The sequence below is a fragment of the Myripristis murdjan genome, chromosome 14 (assembly GCF_902150065.1).
Source record: "Myripristis murdjan chromosome 14, fMyrMur1.1, whole genome shotgun sequence".
In the NCBI taxonomy this organism is placed as follows: Eukaryota; Metazoa; Chordata; class Actinopteri; order Holocentriformes; family Holocentridae; genus Myripristis; species Myripristis murdjan.
Genome location: NC_043993.1, coordinates 24,536,448 through 24,553,790, shown reverse-complemented (window position 1 = coordinate 24,553,790; position 17,343 = coordinate 24,536,448). Strand labels below are relative to the sequence as shown.

General features: G+C 40.0%; 1 protein-coding gene across 2 annotated transcripts in view; it reads left to right on the top strand.

Moving 5' to 3' along the window:
- The window catches only part of pcdh1a (protocadherin 1a), an 82,947-nt gene extending 70,269 nt beyond the window's left edge, over positions 1 to 12,678 (top strand). For both annotated transcript variants that reach the window (XM_030069799.1, XM_030069798.1), the window contains one exon: positions 12,150 to 12,678. In XM_030069799.1, coding sequence (XP_029925659.1) covers positions 12,150 to 12,511 — 362 coding nt within the window. In that variant the 3' untranslated portion in view covers positions 12,512 to 12,678. The remainder of the gene's footprint in view (positions 1 to 12,149) is intronic.
- The last annotated feature ends 4,665 nt before the right edge of the window (positions 12,679 to 17,343 follow it).

Sequence of the window (17,343 nt, the reverse complement as noted above, 5' to 3'; positions counted from 1 at the left end):
AGTTGAGGATATCTCAGAATTCACTGCGGTTCAAGGACCTTACCAACTCAATGGGAAATACAGCAGCAATTCAGTAAAACAGAAAATTTCCCTCTTGCGCCAAATGGGAAGCAGCAGTATTTCGTTTTCAGAGATGCAAGAGAAAAAAAAAAAAAATCACCCAGAGATAAATTTAGAGACATGAACTGATCAATTCTGAACTTGCAACTTTACATCAGTATGGAATATCAGTGTGGAATATCATATGAAGTCAATATTTTGCATGCCTTCAGCTTAATATAAATGCAGGAAATGAAAAATTAAAAAAAAAAAAAAAATCATTTACTGTGTTTTACTTAGCCTTGTCACAGAGCATGCTGCAGTGTTTAGGCATTAAAAGTGCCATAAGATTTTACTGCCGCACTGCACAAAATACCCCAAATATATCTGCAGGGGTTTGATAGAGTTGTTGATCAATACCAAAGACTCAGCTCTTACTTTGCCAAGCGTTGACATTTCTAGCTTTCAAAACTCACTTTCCAGCTCATTCTCTGTTTTGGATTAAAAACTCCCTAACCATCGAATTCAGGGTCACTAGTAGAGGTCGAGAGCAGTCCTACGTACTTAAAACTATAATATGCAATTTTTCACCTTGAGGCAAGGCCCTGTCTTTGTGATATATTATTGTCAGGTGCTCACAGGTTTTTCCCTCCCTTGTGCATGATATGTTGTCAACTCGCTCTGAACTTGACTATGCCAAAGTTGGAAGAGGGATGCGGTAGAAACTGTGCAGTTTCGGTGTTAAGAATGACCAGCATTTACATTCGCAGTGCCCACTTGCCAGACAAAAAGCATGAACTCATCTTATTTATGTATGTTGTGCCTGTTTCACCTTGATATAAACACATTAAGATGCACAAAAAAAGAAAAAAAAAATAATGCAAATAAGGCAATAATGCCAATTAGGCAGAGTCTGTCCTAGTACACATTAAGTAATGATTCTTTTATCATTATCTGTCATCCATAACTGCTTGTAGGGTATGTAAGTATTTTCCTGTTTGCTTGATTAAATTCATATAGTTGTCTGTGGCATGTGCACTCCATTTACACCCTCTAATTTGTGGAATGTGGTATGTATTTTTGAAGCACAGTACAATTACTCATACCTCTCCAATGCGGGTACCTTGATTAAATCTTGTGCAACTAGCGCCGGGCTGTTGCAGAATAAGGCGATGAACTTCTTTGCTTTTGTACACACCAAACTTGCTGGCTTAATTAGTGGCTCCCAAAACTAGTGTGAAGTGTTTCATTTTTAATTGCAATAGAGAAAAGCCTATGGCTGTGACAAACAACATGGCGTGGTGGAGCAATCATGGATGTAATTGTTTTGGTTAAATTTGATAGTGCCGGGACAGGAAACAAGTTATTTTTTAGCAAAAAAAAAAAATCTGGTTTCTACAATGCTCTGTGGATAATTGAAATACGTACTTCAGCGATGTAAATGGAATTATTATCGGGAGCTTTAGTTTATGCAATTATGTAAACGGCTTAACCAGGCTATTGCTTTAGTCATACCATTGGCTGTAGTCACATTATTGTGTACATGTAAACAAAATAAGATTAATTGAATGAAACCCTATTAATTACTTATAGGCTACCAACAAAATACAATTTTGTTGCATTCTGAGGTTAGCTGTATCTGTGGTGACTGTGTTAGTCGGTGTCTTGCCAAATATAAGTAAGTGCGTAGCATCATGCTTAGAAAACATGGTGACTGGGCTTTGAAAATATCCAGAAATGTGAATTCAGCTTCAATAGGGACAACTTCTGCTCTTGGTGGCACATATGGGCGGCCGTATATATATATTCACACCTTGTGATTGTATACCCTAACCCTGAGCAAGGACATCGGTTTTCTCTTGGGTGAAGCCCGTCTGGATCCTCCTCTCCCTTATGAAACTGTCAGACGTCATGGCGCCAAGGCACTGCTTTTAAAGGGAATGAGAGGTGCTGATTTGATGATGACTGACACCATGACTGACACATGACACCATGACACCATGACTGACAGCAGCCACTACCACACCTACGGATAATGCGTTCCATCTAATCTAATGCTGTTTCCCACAGCCCCACAGATGTGCCACATACCTATGGCCACAAAAAGACACAAAGACAGTCGCCATGCTCATCGCCTTGTGTCGTGACTCCACTTTGTGCCAGCGCCACTGACTCATGAAAACAGGACCCAAGAAATGTTTTGTTTGTCCCGCCTCCCCCCTCAGTTGGTCAGTTCCTAAGGCCCCAACACTTGTCACTCATCTTGATGAGCTGTCTACCTTGAGACGGTATCTAGCCTGAGGGTGAAGTCCCCAGCATACATGAAGCTGCCACAGGTATTGAAGAAACAGATTGTAAGCACAGCCAGTCTGCTATAATAAAAAGTAATGGCAAAGTTCAGCCTTGTTTTTCAACAGGCCTTGTTTGCCATATGTTTGGCTTCGTTATGCATTTTCTCCACACCATTTTCCAGCTTTGTCGTCGTTTCTATGCCTCCCCTAGTCTTGATAGCGCCAAGCCAGCCGAGGTCACTGTCGGCTACATCCATATGACACACAAACACAACAAATGGTATATTGCCCGAAATTGCCCTGAACACCATTGAAGAGCCAATTTCAGACAAATGGGGGGGGGTTTAGGCATGTACACACAGGGCCACAGGCAGACACCGACTGCCGCTATGACCTAATTTCCCCATGGGGATCATTAAATTTTCATCTTATTATATTATAATGTATTGGATGTCCTGTTCATTCATTTTATTTTAATGTGATGAAGCATGCATATTGCATCTCTAATGCCCCTTTAATATACAGGACAGCACTGAAGTGCAGGTGTGGTCTCCATTCAGTCAACCAAAATATGTGGCTTCCTAGAAATGTCTGTTTCTGTCTCCATCCTGTGTGCTCCCATATCTCAGCAAATATTGGGTCAGCTGTTTTTTTTTTTTTTTTTTTTTTTTTTTGTGTGTGTGTGTGTGTGTGTGTGTGTGTGTGTGTGTGTGTGTGTGTGTGTGTTCTTCATGAGTATTTTTGTTTGTGGATTACAGGGTTCTCACCAAAAGACCAGCATATTGGCCTTTCTTCAGCATGCAGACCTATAAAAGTCAGTCACTAGCAAGTTGCACTGAATACAATGGATGAGGGTACTATGGAACAACAGGGAAGGCGGCAAAATTCTCGCTTCAGCAGCCGTACACTATAGAGCTGTATTTTTTGCGATTCTATCTTTAAGCCAATATTTATGGAAAAGAAAAAATATCAGACCTACTTTCAATTATTAATTTTATATGCGCTCAAGTTCTTGCTTCGATGCGTAATAAAACATTTTATTTGTTTTCCTCCCTTTCCATAATCGAAGCCTTGTCACAAATTCTAAAGACCGGCAGCGGGTAAAGACAGGGTAGAGATGAGTACTGGGAGATTGCTGCTGTTCACTTCTTTTGCTTCCGTCGCACTCAAAAGGCAGTTTTCATTTTTCATCCCGTTATAAATTTGAATTGTCCTACTCAAAGCGTCATAGTTGTGTTGTTCAGAGCATTGTGGGAGCAGAGCTTTCCATCTGACTGCATCAGTATGCTGACTTTTCCAGTGTATTGTCAGTCATGCAGCAACTTTCTATTTAAATGGTCAAATAAAGCTTTGCCTCTCTGGGGTCATTATTTAACTGTTACATTGCCTGGTTACACATGGCATTTCAATTCTACAGATCGGATTTTATGAGATTACATCACTGCATTTCCATACTTGGCCCGAAAATGACTGTTTATGTGTCTCCTGTGGCTGTATTTATTTAAATCAGTGTGTGCACTACGTTTTTCCTACTGCCATATTCTATCTCTTTACATCCCTCGTAAATGCATTTTGGCTGGGATACATCCATACTGCATAGAATTCTAATCCAAATCTGAACATGAGCATTTGATTTCTGGTTTTGAAGACCTAATCGGACTGCAACAGCCACCATAACCATGGCCATAGACAAGTCATTGAAGTAAACATGACATGACAAATTGTTGAGAATAGTAGAAAAAATTGTGCTCTAAATGCTTAGGAACTTTTTTTAGGAACTATTTTCTATGCACAGTTGTGGATTGGTATAGACTAATTAGTGAGCAAAGTTAGCTTGCCTAATTTAAGCATGACGAGCACTGCAGACCTTGGAGATCAGAGGCAGAGAGAGCGAAGAGATAATATCGTGATTGAGAGGGAGGAAAATGAGCAAATGCGTTAGGGAAGACATCTGTTTAACATGTCAATAGGATTAATCAATGAGTGATACTGAGACCAAATGTGGTATATAGGAATGAAGTTAAGGGCATGCATTGAAGGGGATAATTATTTATCTTATTTGACCATTTGATAACAATCCAGAACAGTAGAACACATACATAATGGTTTGATTCTTGTGATTTTTCTGTGATTTCAATGTGCATTTACAATCTTTTCATTTAAAAACAGAAGATAAAAAAAAACATAAAAATTTTCATAAACATCCACAGTAAAAGCATGTCTTAAATCCAACAAAGAGATAATGGATACACTCAAAAGCGAATCCTCACCCATCCATTTGTTCCCTTGGTGTAATCAGTAAAGAGAGGGAAAGTATGTGTTGTTGGATGAAGGAGCATATGGGCTAAATGGGCACTCTAACAGACAGTTTGGTGTGTGGGTGAACAAAAAAGGAGTGCACGGAGGAAACATTGTGATCTGACTCAAGAAAAGCCCATTAATACCAGCTCTGTCCAAGGAAATGAATTGTGCAACAGCCACTGGCTGCATTGGTATATAGAGTGCTGTCCATGTTTGCTGTGGCAATATGACACACCTTGTACCTATATGCTGGTGTATGGGCATGAACTGCTGCTGCTGTGAGCCACACAGTGCACATGTAAAAACATAAAGCAGAAAGAAAACTTCAAAAGCTAGGAACCAAAAAAGACATTCCAGTAGAGGAAACATTTTTGTTCTGGGCAGGAAAGAGACAGGAGACAAAATGTCATGGAGTAAACATGAGTGTGGATCAAGGATCAAAGTAGGTTCTGGTAATAAAACAGCCTGGTTAATTAATCATGACAGAATTTCATATCGAGGATATAGACTTAAGAGATTTTTTTTCACATTATTTTCAACTCTATATTTAGTTTCAGCCTCAATACATTCACATTATTTAGCTGCAGATAATTTGCTTGCATGTTGCTGATTAGAAAGTCTTGCAGCAGAAATAGGCTCCCACTTTGCTGACATACACACCCACTCACCGCAGCATTAACCGAGATGGAACGTAAACAAGTCTGAATACTGTATTCAGCAATGAACACCTGGTAATGCCAGTGTATTTATAACATATTCTAAGCAAAACTGATGAACAGCATTGGGTTGGTGTGTTTGTTTCAAAGTGATGTCTACCCTCTCTGCCTCCTTGACCTGTGCAGAATGTTGCAAAAGAAGTGGATCACAGCTTGTAGAGAAAACAAGATGTTTTTTTCATTTGTGTAGTCACAACTCCATGATATAGGGATTTGTCTTAAATTTGAAATTTACAGAAATCGGTAGAATATAGTTATTGTACACACACACACACACACACACACACACACACACACACACATATATATGTATATATGTATATATACGTGTGTGTGTGTGTGTGTGTGTGTGTGTGTGTGTGTGTATGTATACAACAAAACAGGCAGATACAGCCCAGAGCCCCTTGATCCCTCTCTGCATGAATAAGAGATTGCATATAGGCTAATTCTGTTTTTCAACAAGGTAGATTGCACTGACGAAAGAGTTGAGTAATATGATATAGTCATTGTTTCTTATTAAGGTAGGTTTTTCTTCATTAAGAGTAGGCATATGGCCAGTGCATAGTGGAGGCTTCTTCAGTCCCTTAGTTTAAAAATGTATACTACATGTAAGCCTACAGTGTAACTTGGCCTTGTGGTATTGCCTTAGTTTGGCATTTATTGAATGCAAAACATGGGTGTATTTTTGCATTTTCATTCCAAAATATTGGTCCCTCCATAAGAAGAACAGTCTTTAAACATTAAATAGATCTTTCATAAATGCAGACTATGATATTCATGAGCATCAATGAAGATATTCATCATCATGCTTTGGCAATAAATAATTAGTTTGGGTTTCTTGACTTTGCTGATTCCGAACTTACCCTGCCGTGGTGCGTTCAATGTATTGGGAGTACTTGTGGATCAATATTTTATTGTCACGTTTCAGAACACAGTTTTCAGTTATTATTTGGTCAGCAAGGCAAAGGTATTGTAGAGCAATGAAAGTGTTTTTTTTTTGTTTTGTTTTGTTTTGTTCTGTTTTGTTTTGTTTTGTTTGCAGGCATTTCACAAACACCACTGCACACTAAATAACTAGCTATACAAGTATTTGTATCATTTTGATTTGCTGTTTTCTCAGTCCGCCCCCTTTGTTTCAAACCTATTTTACATGACATTGCCCTGTGTGTCACTGTTTGACAAAGCCTTAGTATTGGTTGACATATCACACCACATATCAACTTCTCAATGGGAGGAGCTGATGCGTAGCGTGATATGTCAGCAGGTGCTAAGGCTTTGTCAAATTTAGTGATACAAAAGGCATCCTTCAAATAAAATAAGTCTGAGACAAAACGGTGGACTATGAGAGAACTGACAGGAGGTATACAATCACCTGCTGAACCATCCATAGCGGCTTTTCCTGACATGCCACTGGTCGACATGTCCACTCATCAGCTTTTGTCAGCAAGGAGCTCACCTACCCACAAAGCCCAGGCTTCAGCCCTTAGATTTGTAAGTGAGGCTTTTACTTCTCCACCAGTTCTTACCTTAAAGTCACCTTTGGTAGGCAATTTGACTTAGCATTAAGTAGATATCCTGTTATAAAACATCCACCTCCTGAGTGATAAAACATTCATATTTAGAGACTTCCCTGAACAGGGACATGAATTAGCCCCGTGAGTATAGTCCACCCCCTGTTTCCAAGGTTATTGTTTTGTTTTCAGAAAACCTAAAAGACATGAAAGCAGCGCGTGGAATTTTATAGAGATATAGGATAATGTGCATTTGCAATACGGCCAAAAAAAAGAAAAAGAAACACATTTTTGTTCGGTTAAGACCTCTAATGTAGTACTGGAAGTGTTGTGTTTTTGAAATGTTCTACACAAAGGCATCCTATCTGTGTTGTCCAGAGCATATTGGAGACACTGCATCCTCCTTACGAGTAATGCCACCATATTGTGATAAATGGTCAGCTAAAGCTATGTCTCACTTGAACCATTCTTAACACATTCCAATTTGGCTGCTCATATAATGCGGAAATAGGCAAATTTTATGTCCTCAAAATTGCATAAATTGATTCAACTCGTACCGTTCTTTTCCATTCCATTATTGTGAGCAAGGAGAATGTCAGTGTCTACACTATATTTTTGTGTTTGTAGCAAATTTTCCCACTAACGGATGCACTCCTCTGGAGAATTCTGTTTTTGGTTACCTCTGCTTACTGAGGGAAACTGTTGCGAGTACCTGAATAATAAGACTTTACATGTCACAGCTAAAGAAATACAAAACCCTGGCTTCTTGTTGTTTTTTTTCCACTCTGCATGACAGCCACAGAATACATTCACACCCAGTTTTGATAGCCAGCGCTAACACTAGAGACCCAAGAGAGCATGTGAAGTCTGCTAGATGTGGAATATTTCATCTTGTGTTCTTTTTTTGTGATGCTTTCTGGATGCCATGTACAGTAATTTACCATCTGAACCATTTAGAGGCACAAATATATTATTAATATCATCCACATAATCCCAAAATATAGTGTTTTTTTATTCCCCATATCCTTCCATGAGCTGTGGGTCTCTCATATTTGCTCGCCATCGATCATAGTGGTGTGGCACACGCTGGAAAGCAGCCGGTGGGGAGAGGCAGCATTTGCAATCAAACAGAGAGGAGCAGTGTGAAATCTCAGGAAGAGGCAGCTTCCCCCATGCCCGTGGGCAGGGGATCAGACGATGAGGAAGCCTGCCTCAGACACTCAACACCTCCCACTGGCACCCTGATGCAAGCAGCATGCAAACCCACCCCTCACATGTATCTGTCAGCCGGGGGGTTAAGCTCTGCATGTACCCCCACTCTGTTACTGCACTGTGGAGTGCATGTTACACTGCTGCAGAGGAGGTGCCTGTAGAAGCAATGCTAAGGTTCAGGCTGAGTACAGGATGTGATTTTAAAGGTGGTGGCAGGTAGAAAGTGGAAATTAGTGTGTTTAATGATATGGCAGATGGGACTGGCTGAATATAAAGTGAGAGAGCTACAGGTGCAGTCTACCTTTAAGTCTACAGAGGAAGGTTTCTGCAGTGCAAAGGCGGAGGGGGGGTCGGGGGTGGGGGGTGGCATTGTGTTCTCCCCGCTCTTCAAAACCAAATAACTCGCTCTCTAAATCCAGTCACTTCCTTGTTCCAGCCACTGGCATAACAGTACACTGGTTTGCCCATCTGTTCTCCATTGTCCACCTCAGCTCTCCATCCATGACAAACAAGACTGTAAACTCTAAAGGGTTTGTTCCAGAGCACGAGCAGATTTATCTCAGGTGTAGGTCCAGGAGGAAACAGGTTTGAGTGGGTGACAAGTACAGATTTTCGCCCCCCTGTCTACTACACAGTTGACTCATTTGAATCATGTCCAAGTTACAAGTCCACCATATACTTGGACTATGTTTATTTCAGTAAGTGGGGCAGTGTGTTATGATGCGCACTGTAGATAGCATTCTGTCCTAGTGTGAGTGGGTATTACAGCCACAGATAGCTAATAGCTACAGAGAAACACTGACACAAAAGTGAAATTGGCAGTATTTAGTGATTTTTTTTTCTTTTTATGTGAATTTAAGTGTAATAGAATGGCGTAGGTAGGCAAATATATATATAAAAAAATCACTCAAATGTCACTCAACTGTATGTCTTCTCATAAATGTAATAATATAAAGTGGCTACATGTTGAAAGACACACTGACAACCTGGCTGATTGGAAATTAGGCATTACAACATTAATATTTGAACACTGCGTGGGTCAAAAATTGCTACAATACTACAGGAGGCAACTCATTCATTGAACTGTCTGTTAAGAACAGTACGAAATTTTGAATTATGACAAAGCTACTTTTTCACAGTGAATAAAACCCTATTATTTGAGGTGATAGCCTACTGAAATTGCTGCCAATATGGTGTCTGTGTTCACACTTTTTATATGCAGTAACCGCTTTGACACATTTGGCAGAAAATGGCAGACGTTGGCACGCTAAAAAATGTATTTAGATGCCATGCTGATGTCCTGGCCCCCGATGACAATGTGGAGCCTACAGAAATTTCCTTTTTTCCTGTTGCCACAGCTTCTTGCCATCTGACCCATTTGCTTTCAATTGCAATAAATGCAATAAATATATCCAAATAGTATTTTTCCGGACTCAACATTAAACCACAAAGTCAATTAAGAGTCTTATGGATTGTGAAGATTTGGTTATCTGTTTCTTTAATGTGCTTTATCTATTCTTTTGCAAACTGAATGGGTTGAAAGAGAAATTAATTTAAGAGAAATTAAATTTTAAACAGGCAAATGTGAGATATTTCAACAGTTATTTATGGCTAACTGTGAGATCCTGGTGTATGGATATTAAGTCTGTCCACATGTGCACAAATCCGTGGCTATTTGCAATTCATAAAAAAGATACATGCCTACTGGCAATGTGTGCAGCTTTTTAGAAATCTGATACTCAATCTACATACCTTTATGCGTACACAGAATTTAAGTGATGAAGCTGCGTGGAATTTTACATAAGGCTCGTTGGTGTGGTGTAAAGCTCCTGGCAGCTCTGGAGAGGTTTTAATCAAGTGTGAAATCCTTTTGGAGGAGATGGCTACAGAACTGTGGTTGTGCTTAGAAGCATGCTCTTCAGTGCTCTCCCCATCTGTCTTCCCATGAGCACCTTTGATAGCGAGAGGTCCATTTCGCTGGGGTGTTGTATAGTGACCGGTCTCTCAGTAGAGCTAAGAAAATGACACTCCCCTGATCATGCATGAGACAGCGGACACGGCTCTCTCTCTCTCGCCCTTTATGATGCTTTTTTTTTTTTCTCTTAACGAGCCATAAAAGGGTAGTTCATTTGCAAAGAATCTTAGTTCATTGACATTTTTGTAATAAGACCAAATTCACTTTAGCCGAGTAAACAGACAGAAATGAATTTGCCACTTAAGCATAATGACATAATTATCCACGAATAAGGCAGAACAGTGCTCAGTTGTGAATTAAATGTATTTAATAGCCTAAACATTTTGCTATTCAGGATTACAGGGAAAGAGATTAACTGCAACAATAGATCAGACTATGCATTGGTCTTTGTCCAGTACTGATTATTTTAATAAACAATGGGGCAATTGCTTATGGATTACCCGCTGAAAATGGAAATTTTAGGCATAAATAAGGGGCATGAAATGACAACTATCACTTCCCATTAAATGTTAATGAGCAGTTAAAAATCTCAAGACATGCCTGGCCAATACAAAAGCTTTCTCACTTGGGCTTTTGATTGATTGATGCCCAGATGCAGTTTTTCCAGCATCAAGGGTCTGACATTTTGCAGGATAATTATCTTGCCACTGGTCATGAGCACAATACTGATGGTTTGTGTCAGAGGCTTATTGTCAAGCTGGCATTTTGTCTATTAGCTGTGAACTCTCACTGCTGCCTTTACTACGTCATCTCTTGTGGTTGCACCATCTGAGTGGAGTAAAGTCCCTCTGCTCAGCGTGTGTGTAGCCTTGATTAAGTGCGCCACGTTCTCAGCAAATAAATTTTAACAGTCTTTGGCAAGCTGTCCCATCGCCTCAAAAAATACAGGATGTCTGCGATCGTCTGTACATCTACTTGGCATCATACCACTGCAATTTTTTTTTTTTTTTACAGGAGTCAGAATTTTTTACATGTGGATGACATCACAGGTTCGAATCTTACCTCTTGTCCCTTTCTGGCTTTGGGAGGGAGTTGTTCATGTTCACAAATATTGATTTAACTGTCCTAGTCTGGAGGGATAATAAAGATGAATTCATAAATTGAATGGCATTTCCATTTAATTCTAGCTGTATATTTTGGCTTCTCAACAGGTGGGCTGCTCAGCAGGTCTATTGGCTGCCATCTGCACATTTTCTGGTGAACACATGTATGGGTTCTTCTGTGCAGTTGTAGTCTCAGACACAAACCACACATATTTTTTTTTTTTTTTTTTTTTAATGTGCGTTTTATAAAGCTGCTCTATTTGTGTGATACTCTTTTGTGATGGGAGTATAAATTAAGCACGCTCATTTTTGGAGCTATCAGCTTGTACATAAAAATCAGGTCACTGGGTCTAAGACCTATTTATTTAATTAGGAACAGTTGAATGAAAAATGGATAATAATCAGGGACATGGAGCTCATTTCGGCACTGTCAATCAATAACTCATACAACAATGGTTTTGCCCTGGGGATCCATAGTTCCCTTTGTAACCAAACATTTTATGTGTGTGGGTGCTCGCTGTAATGCTCGCTTGCTTGTTTGCGTATAAGTGAGTGTGCGTCTCTATGCGTGTTTTTTATGTCAACACATATTCGGAGTGTCATTTACAGTGTCTGCACACATATACAAGTCACATGAAAAAGAGAGAAATCACTACATTGCCGTGAACGTGTTAACAACAGGGTAACATATCTCAAACATGCCAGACAAACTGCCCTAGTTGTCACCAAGGACTTGGCAGTGACGGCAAAATACGTCTAAACAACACATACACACAACACTCCAGCCCCTGAATGTATCAACTAGTGGACTCCACACACTGTAGCTCTCATTACAGAGTGCATAGCAACTGCTACATAGCAACTGCTGCTGACTGCTTAGCAACAGCTGCATAGACCTCAAGAAGAGGGGGAAGATTTTCATGGGGTGCCGTAGATGACACCATTTCTTCTGGCAAATGCCTTTTCAGGCTTAAAAGAAACCTCCATTTGAATTTATGTCTGATATTTATCGCTGTGAAGCCCTCTGATGATGCAATTCTCTCTCTGTCTCCTGCCCACAGATATCCGTTCCCTCCCTGATGTGGCAATGACCGGAAACTGCACACCAGAGTGCAGTGAATTGGGCCACTCAGACGCCTGCTGGATGCCTGGGCATCCTTCCCCTGTACGCAAGACCAGGAACCCCCCCAAACTCTCTACCTTCGTGCCTTACCAGGAGAGAGGGAGCCTGGGACGTCTGGCAAACGGGAGCGCCAGGCTGGGTGGAGAGTCGCGCCTTCCACCCTCCCGCAGTGCCTATTCCAGCAGTGGTCATGACCCCAGTCAGGACTGCCCCCTAGAGGAGATGCCCCTGAGTGTAGCCTCTGAGTTCCCACCCACCTCCCCGTCTGCCCACACTCCAAAAAGAGAAATTTACCTGTGAGGAATACGCTCATCCGATTGGTGCACAAACAGAGGGAAGACACACCCCACTTCACAAGGAGAAACAGGCTGTCCATACATATATTGAAGAAGCCAATGCCCTTTTTGTAGTTAACGATAGGCTGTGATTCATTTGATCACTGGCATGAACACTTGTTTTTCTTCATTTTCTTCATTAAATTATTTGGTTTATTTATTAGCTTATTTATTATGAATTCCACTAATAGTCGAAGTATTCATTTATTTATACAAAAAAAAAAAAAAAATGGAAGAATATTATTCAAACAGATCAAGAATCAGGAAATACAGATGGTAATTACTATTTAAGTAGTAACTACTGATTTTTGTAGTTAGTCCCAGTCTGTGAAGCAATCTCTTGAATTTGAAAGTTGTGATCAGTGCTCTTGTGCCATTATTAGATAAAAATTCAATAGGCCGCCAGCCAGTTAAGCCCTGCGAATAGGCATAACACATTTGATTAACAATCAAATACAATGGTCTATACTTAATGTACAGTGCTGTAAATACATTTGAATGGTGTGTTCTACATATATTTTTGTCTGGCATAAGCTGATAAAAAAAGAAAAAAAAAATGCCTCAGAATTTTAGCATATTTGAGCTTTTCTTTGCTGCTGCTGTTTAAACTTGATTGAAACCATCTCCAGAAGTGGAGCTAGATATTGTGGAAGGCATTCGTCTAACTCCACACACACACGCATACACACACACACACAGACACACACACACCTTTGACCCCACCCCCCAATCATAGTAGACTGACCTTTACCTCTGCTCCCTGTAGAGCTCTGCCACTGGTGGAGAAAGCTGTGTGGCAACATTTAAACTGACATTATGTTCCACCGACTCTCAGCACTGTGACCTATCGTTCATCATGAAAGCGGTCGACTTGGCCCCAGCACCCCGAGTCACACTGACTAACCCCAAAGCAGTTACAAGATAAATTCTGATTGGCTTCTCTGAGTGAAAACCTTGTGACTCACTCACTGCTGATGAAATTGTACCACTGTTGCCGTTTCAAAAGCGCTTCTCTATCGTGACAATCAGACCCGCTTCACCTGTAGCTCAGTTACATCCCCACAGAGGTCACAGTCCATTATAACCCTTGCCTCTATAAGCTCATAGTGTTTTCCCCTCACGATCCATATGAATTTCAATAGATCTTATGAATGCATAAGGAGGTATTTGCATGAGCATTCAGAACAGGGCACTTGAGTCCTGAGAGCCACTGGAGTGATGGAGATTACTTTCAGAAGTTACATATCATGAGCGTAAGATAGGTAAGTGCTCTATATTCAGACTCGTTGCTTTGTTTCTAAAGGATCCTATTCTCACTTGGTATTTATGTCTGCAGAGGTGAATTCAAAAGATGATTGTGCTCACTGAAAATTAAAGGTTGGTGGCAGGGGCCTTGTTGTGAACGTGTTTTAAAAAATATATATATATATATATACAGGAAAAAAAGATCAGGATAACTATTTGATTCCATGTGAGTTAATCATACCTGCACGTGTAGAATAATATTGAGATACAACGCGTTAAATAAGGGTGAGGTAATAGGAGTCGGGTGCAATTTATTGCCACTCATGTCAGTTCTTATTTCTTTTGTATCGAGGACAGCATTCTTTATTACCTTGTTAAGCATTTTTCTCCTTTTCGCGATTGAGCAGAGAATAAAAAATAGGGCACGCCTGTGGGCTTTATCTATCTTTACAAAGATTTTCCAAGTGATTCTGAAGGATATATCTGAAGGACACTATCAGTTAGTCAGTAATTGGATGTTAATGATGACTACACTAGCTTGCCTCACAGCGTTGCAAGAACGAGCCAATGTCTTTGATTTAAACATTGATTTGATTAGATTTGTGGATACCTTTCACCTCTCTTTTTTGACCTCTGTGGAGTATTTCCATAGTGAGATAGTGGCTCTGACTAAGGGTGGTAGAGCCTGGAATGGACATTTCCTAATTAGGGTGAGTAATGAGTCCTGAGCCGGGGCATGTGTGAGCACACCCCCAGGACAACACACCCGCCAGATAATGCAAATCCACCCGCAGAGCTACAATCAGTTAAAAGGGGTATTTTTATCAGCACTTACCTCATCATGATGCCATTGAATGCTGCGTTTAGAATAATTAAGCTGAAAACATATGGAAATTACTGGACATGGCCATGATTAAATAAGGTGGGCGATTATCCTGCCTTTAGGGGGAAAAAGCACATTATGCTGTTTTCAAAGCCATTTAGCGACTGAAATAAAATTCAAACAACAGTCATGATACACTGTGATTAAGCCCCCGTAGCCCCCCGAGCCTCCCTCTCAGTGCTGTGGATAGCCGCTTCACAAACTGAAAGCGGCGGGTAAGGATCGCTGACCTGGAATTAATGACAAGTGTGAAAGATAGCAATGAGTGATAAAGCCAGTGTCACATAGCCTCTATCACAACCTAATCTTTTTTAGCCGCTTTTACGCAATTCAGATTCACTCATTCTGACTGCTTTCTGTCAAGATAATAATCTCTGGGGTTACCTGATTCCAGCCTATATGTTTTTTTTTCCTCTCTGGTGAATCTGGAATGTATCTTCAGATTTGTCTCTTTGATTGAAAATGCGCGATTTAAACGGGGTTGCTCTAAGCTGATAAGTCGTAATTGCCGGTTGTTACTCTGATGGGAACTAAGTGAGTTTGGTTTGAGTCCATACAAAACAAACCTTTCCCAGGGCCTCCTCCGCCCTTGTCTCAATAAGTTGGACTCTTTTACTACAGCCAATATGACCCGCTTCACACCTCTGGAACAATGTATCACAGGGTTTGACCTTTCTTTTGAACTCATGCTGAATTAACTGTGTTTACTAACCCCCCCTCCCCTCTCTGAAACACAGAATAGTAAGAGGACAGAAGCACCTAAATACACTCAACAGTATGTCAAATAATGTTTGATTTGTACTTTAGCATTGATTTCATGTTGAATTCACTTGAGTATCTTTTGCCTCTCTGTAGTGTGTATTGTATGGTGATCATTTCTGTGGACAGATGGACAAAGTACAGTACCGAAATTGTCAAGGGAATTTTCTTACTGATCAAAGACTCTTAGCAAACTGGTTGTGAAAATAATAAAAAAAAATATCTCTTGATGGTGTAGTGTACATAGATCTCCACAATCCCATGTCTGCTGTCAAGCAGGCTATGAGTTTAGCATGAATTCCAAAGATAATTGGTAGAAACTGTTTACTGTTTCTTTTTTTCTGAGATGTTAGTGCTGGTTCCTGTTCAAGAGCCCTCTCCCAAACGAACTGAAATTAATTGAACATTTCATCTTTTTCACAGTTCATCTAGAACAAAGACAATTGCCTTGAAAATATGTCTTTGCAGGAGAGAACCTAGTTGTTATCCTAATTGTTGGTATATTTATATAGGACAAAATGCTTGTGATGCCATGTTTTTGTACAGTTTTATGTACATACAAGTGAAGCTTTCTAAAAGTTCTGACAAAAAGCCGATGGCATATAAAAATTGTAACATGTTTTCTTGAGATGTGCACATCTTGCCTTGGTTGGATTGACCTTTGCTGAGTCAGTGTGAATGTGGCCGTTCTATGCCTGCACTGTAGTCATTCACCGACTCCCACCTCCTGAGGACTTAATCAGTTTTTATGTTTATTGTGAACAGTGGATTGTCTTATCTTACCAGTTTGTTAAAATTCCTGTGTTCTGCTTTGTTCTGTTTTCGCATGTTGACAAATTCTCTTGTAATACTGTAAGTCCTCATGAACTTTGTAATAAAATCACTTCAGGGAAAAAATGAACGCTGTCAGTATTTTTCTTTTTTTTTCACTCTCTGAGTGTTGAGTGTTGTGCAGCAGTTCTTGATTTTTTAAGGGTTTTTAATATTTTACACAGGGTTTAGCAGCCCTGGACCTAAATTGTGTAAAACGTGTCTCACCCTGGGACCCAGGCTCATTAAGACATACTAGTATTCTTGTCATGTGGGGTTCAGTGCTTCATTTCCAAGTCAGGAAGGCCTGGAATATTGAGAGGGACACATTCAAGGGGCTTCAAGTGTGGGAGTCCCAGAACCTGTGTCAACTGATGAAACTGGTGGTAGGAAAAAAGTGTGCCAAAAGTGGATAATCTCTACCATGCAGACCTACCAGGCAAATTTCTTCAAGTGATGCTTAAACGATAGTTGTGTGAGGTTATTTTTGCGATATTGTGTGCATGCTAGATTAAGAGAGGGGGGATTTCAATTAAAATGCTCTATCAGGAATGAATAGAGAGCGACCTACAGCTGAAAGCTTTCAATGAAAGCAAGCTCTTACCGTGTCTGGGTGTACATGCTGTATGACCTTCTGCAGCGGTTTGATATTAGCAAGGGACTTAATTGACTTTTAATTATTGTTACACAGATATCACAGTATTAAATTGTGTGAGCAAAGGTGATGAAACATTATTTGAGGAGGCATTTTCAGACCTGTTTCACAGACAGTGTACAAGACAAAGCTTTCAGGTGCTGTTTTATTTTTTGTTCCCAGAGATTCTCTGTCAGAGTCATATCATAACATCACATAAATAGTGTGGTGGCACAATGACCCTCTCTGTTAATAATTTTCCTCATTTTAGTCTGCTGCACTCAGTTAAATTCACTCAGCGAGAGTATAGGCTAAAGGCTGTAAATGCAAAATGGAATATGAAATGTTTGGATGTGTCACTATTTACGGACATGTCTGTCTTATTCTTCTTATTAATCATATTCATTATTATTATTATTAGTAGTAGTAGTAGTCATTATTTTTAAATTAAAATTATAGCACAGAT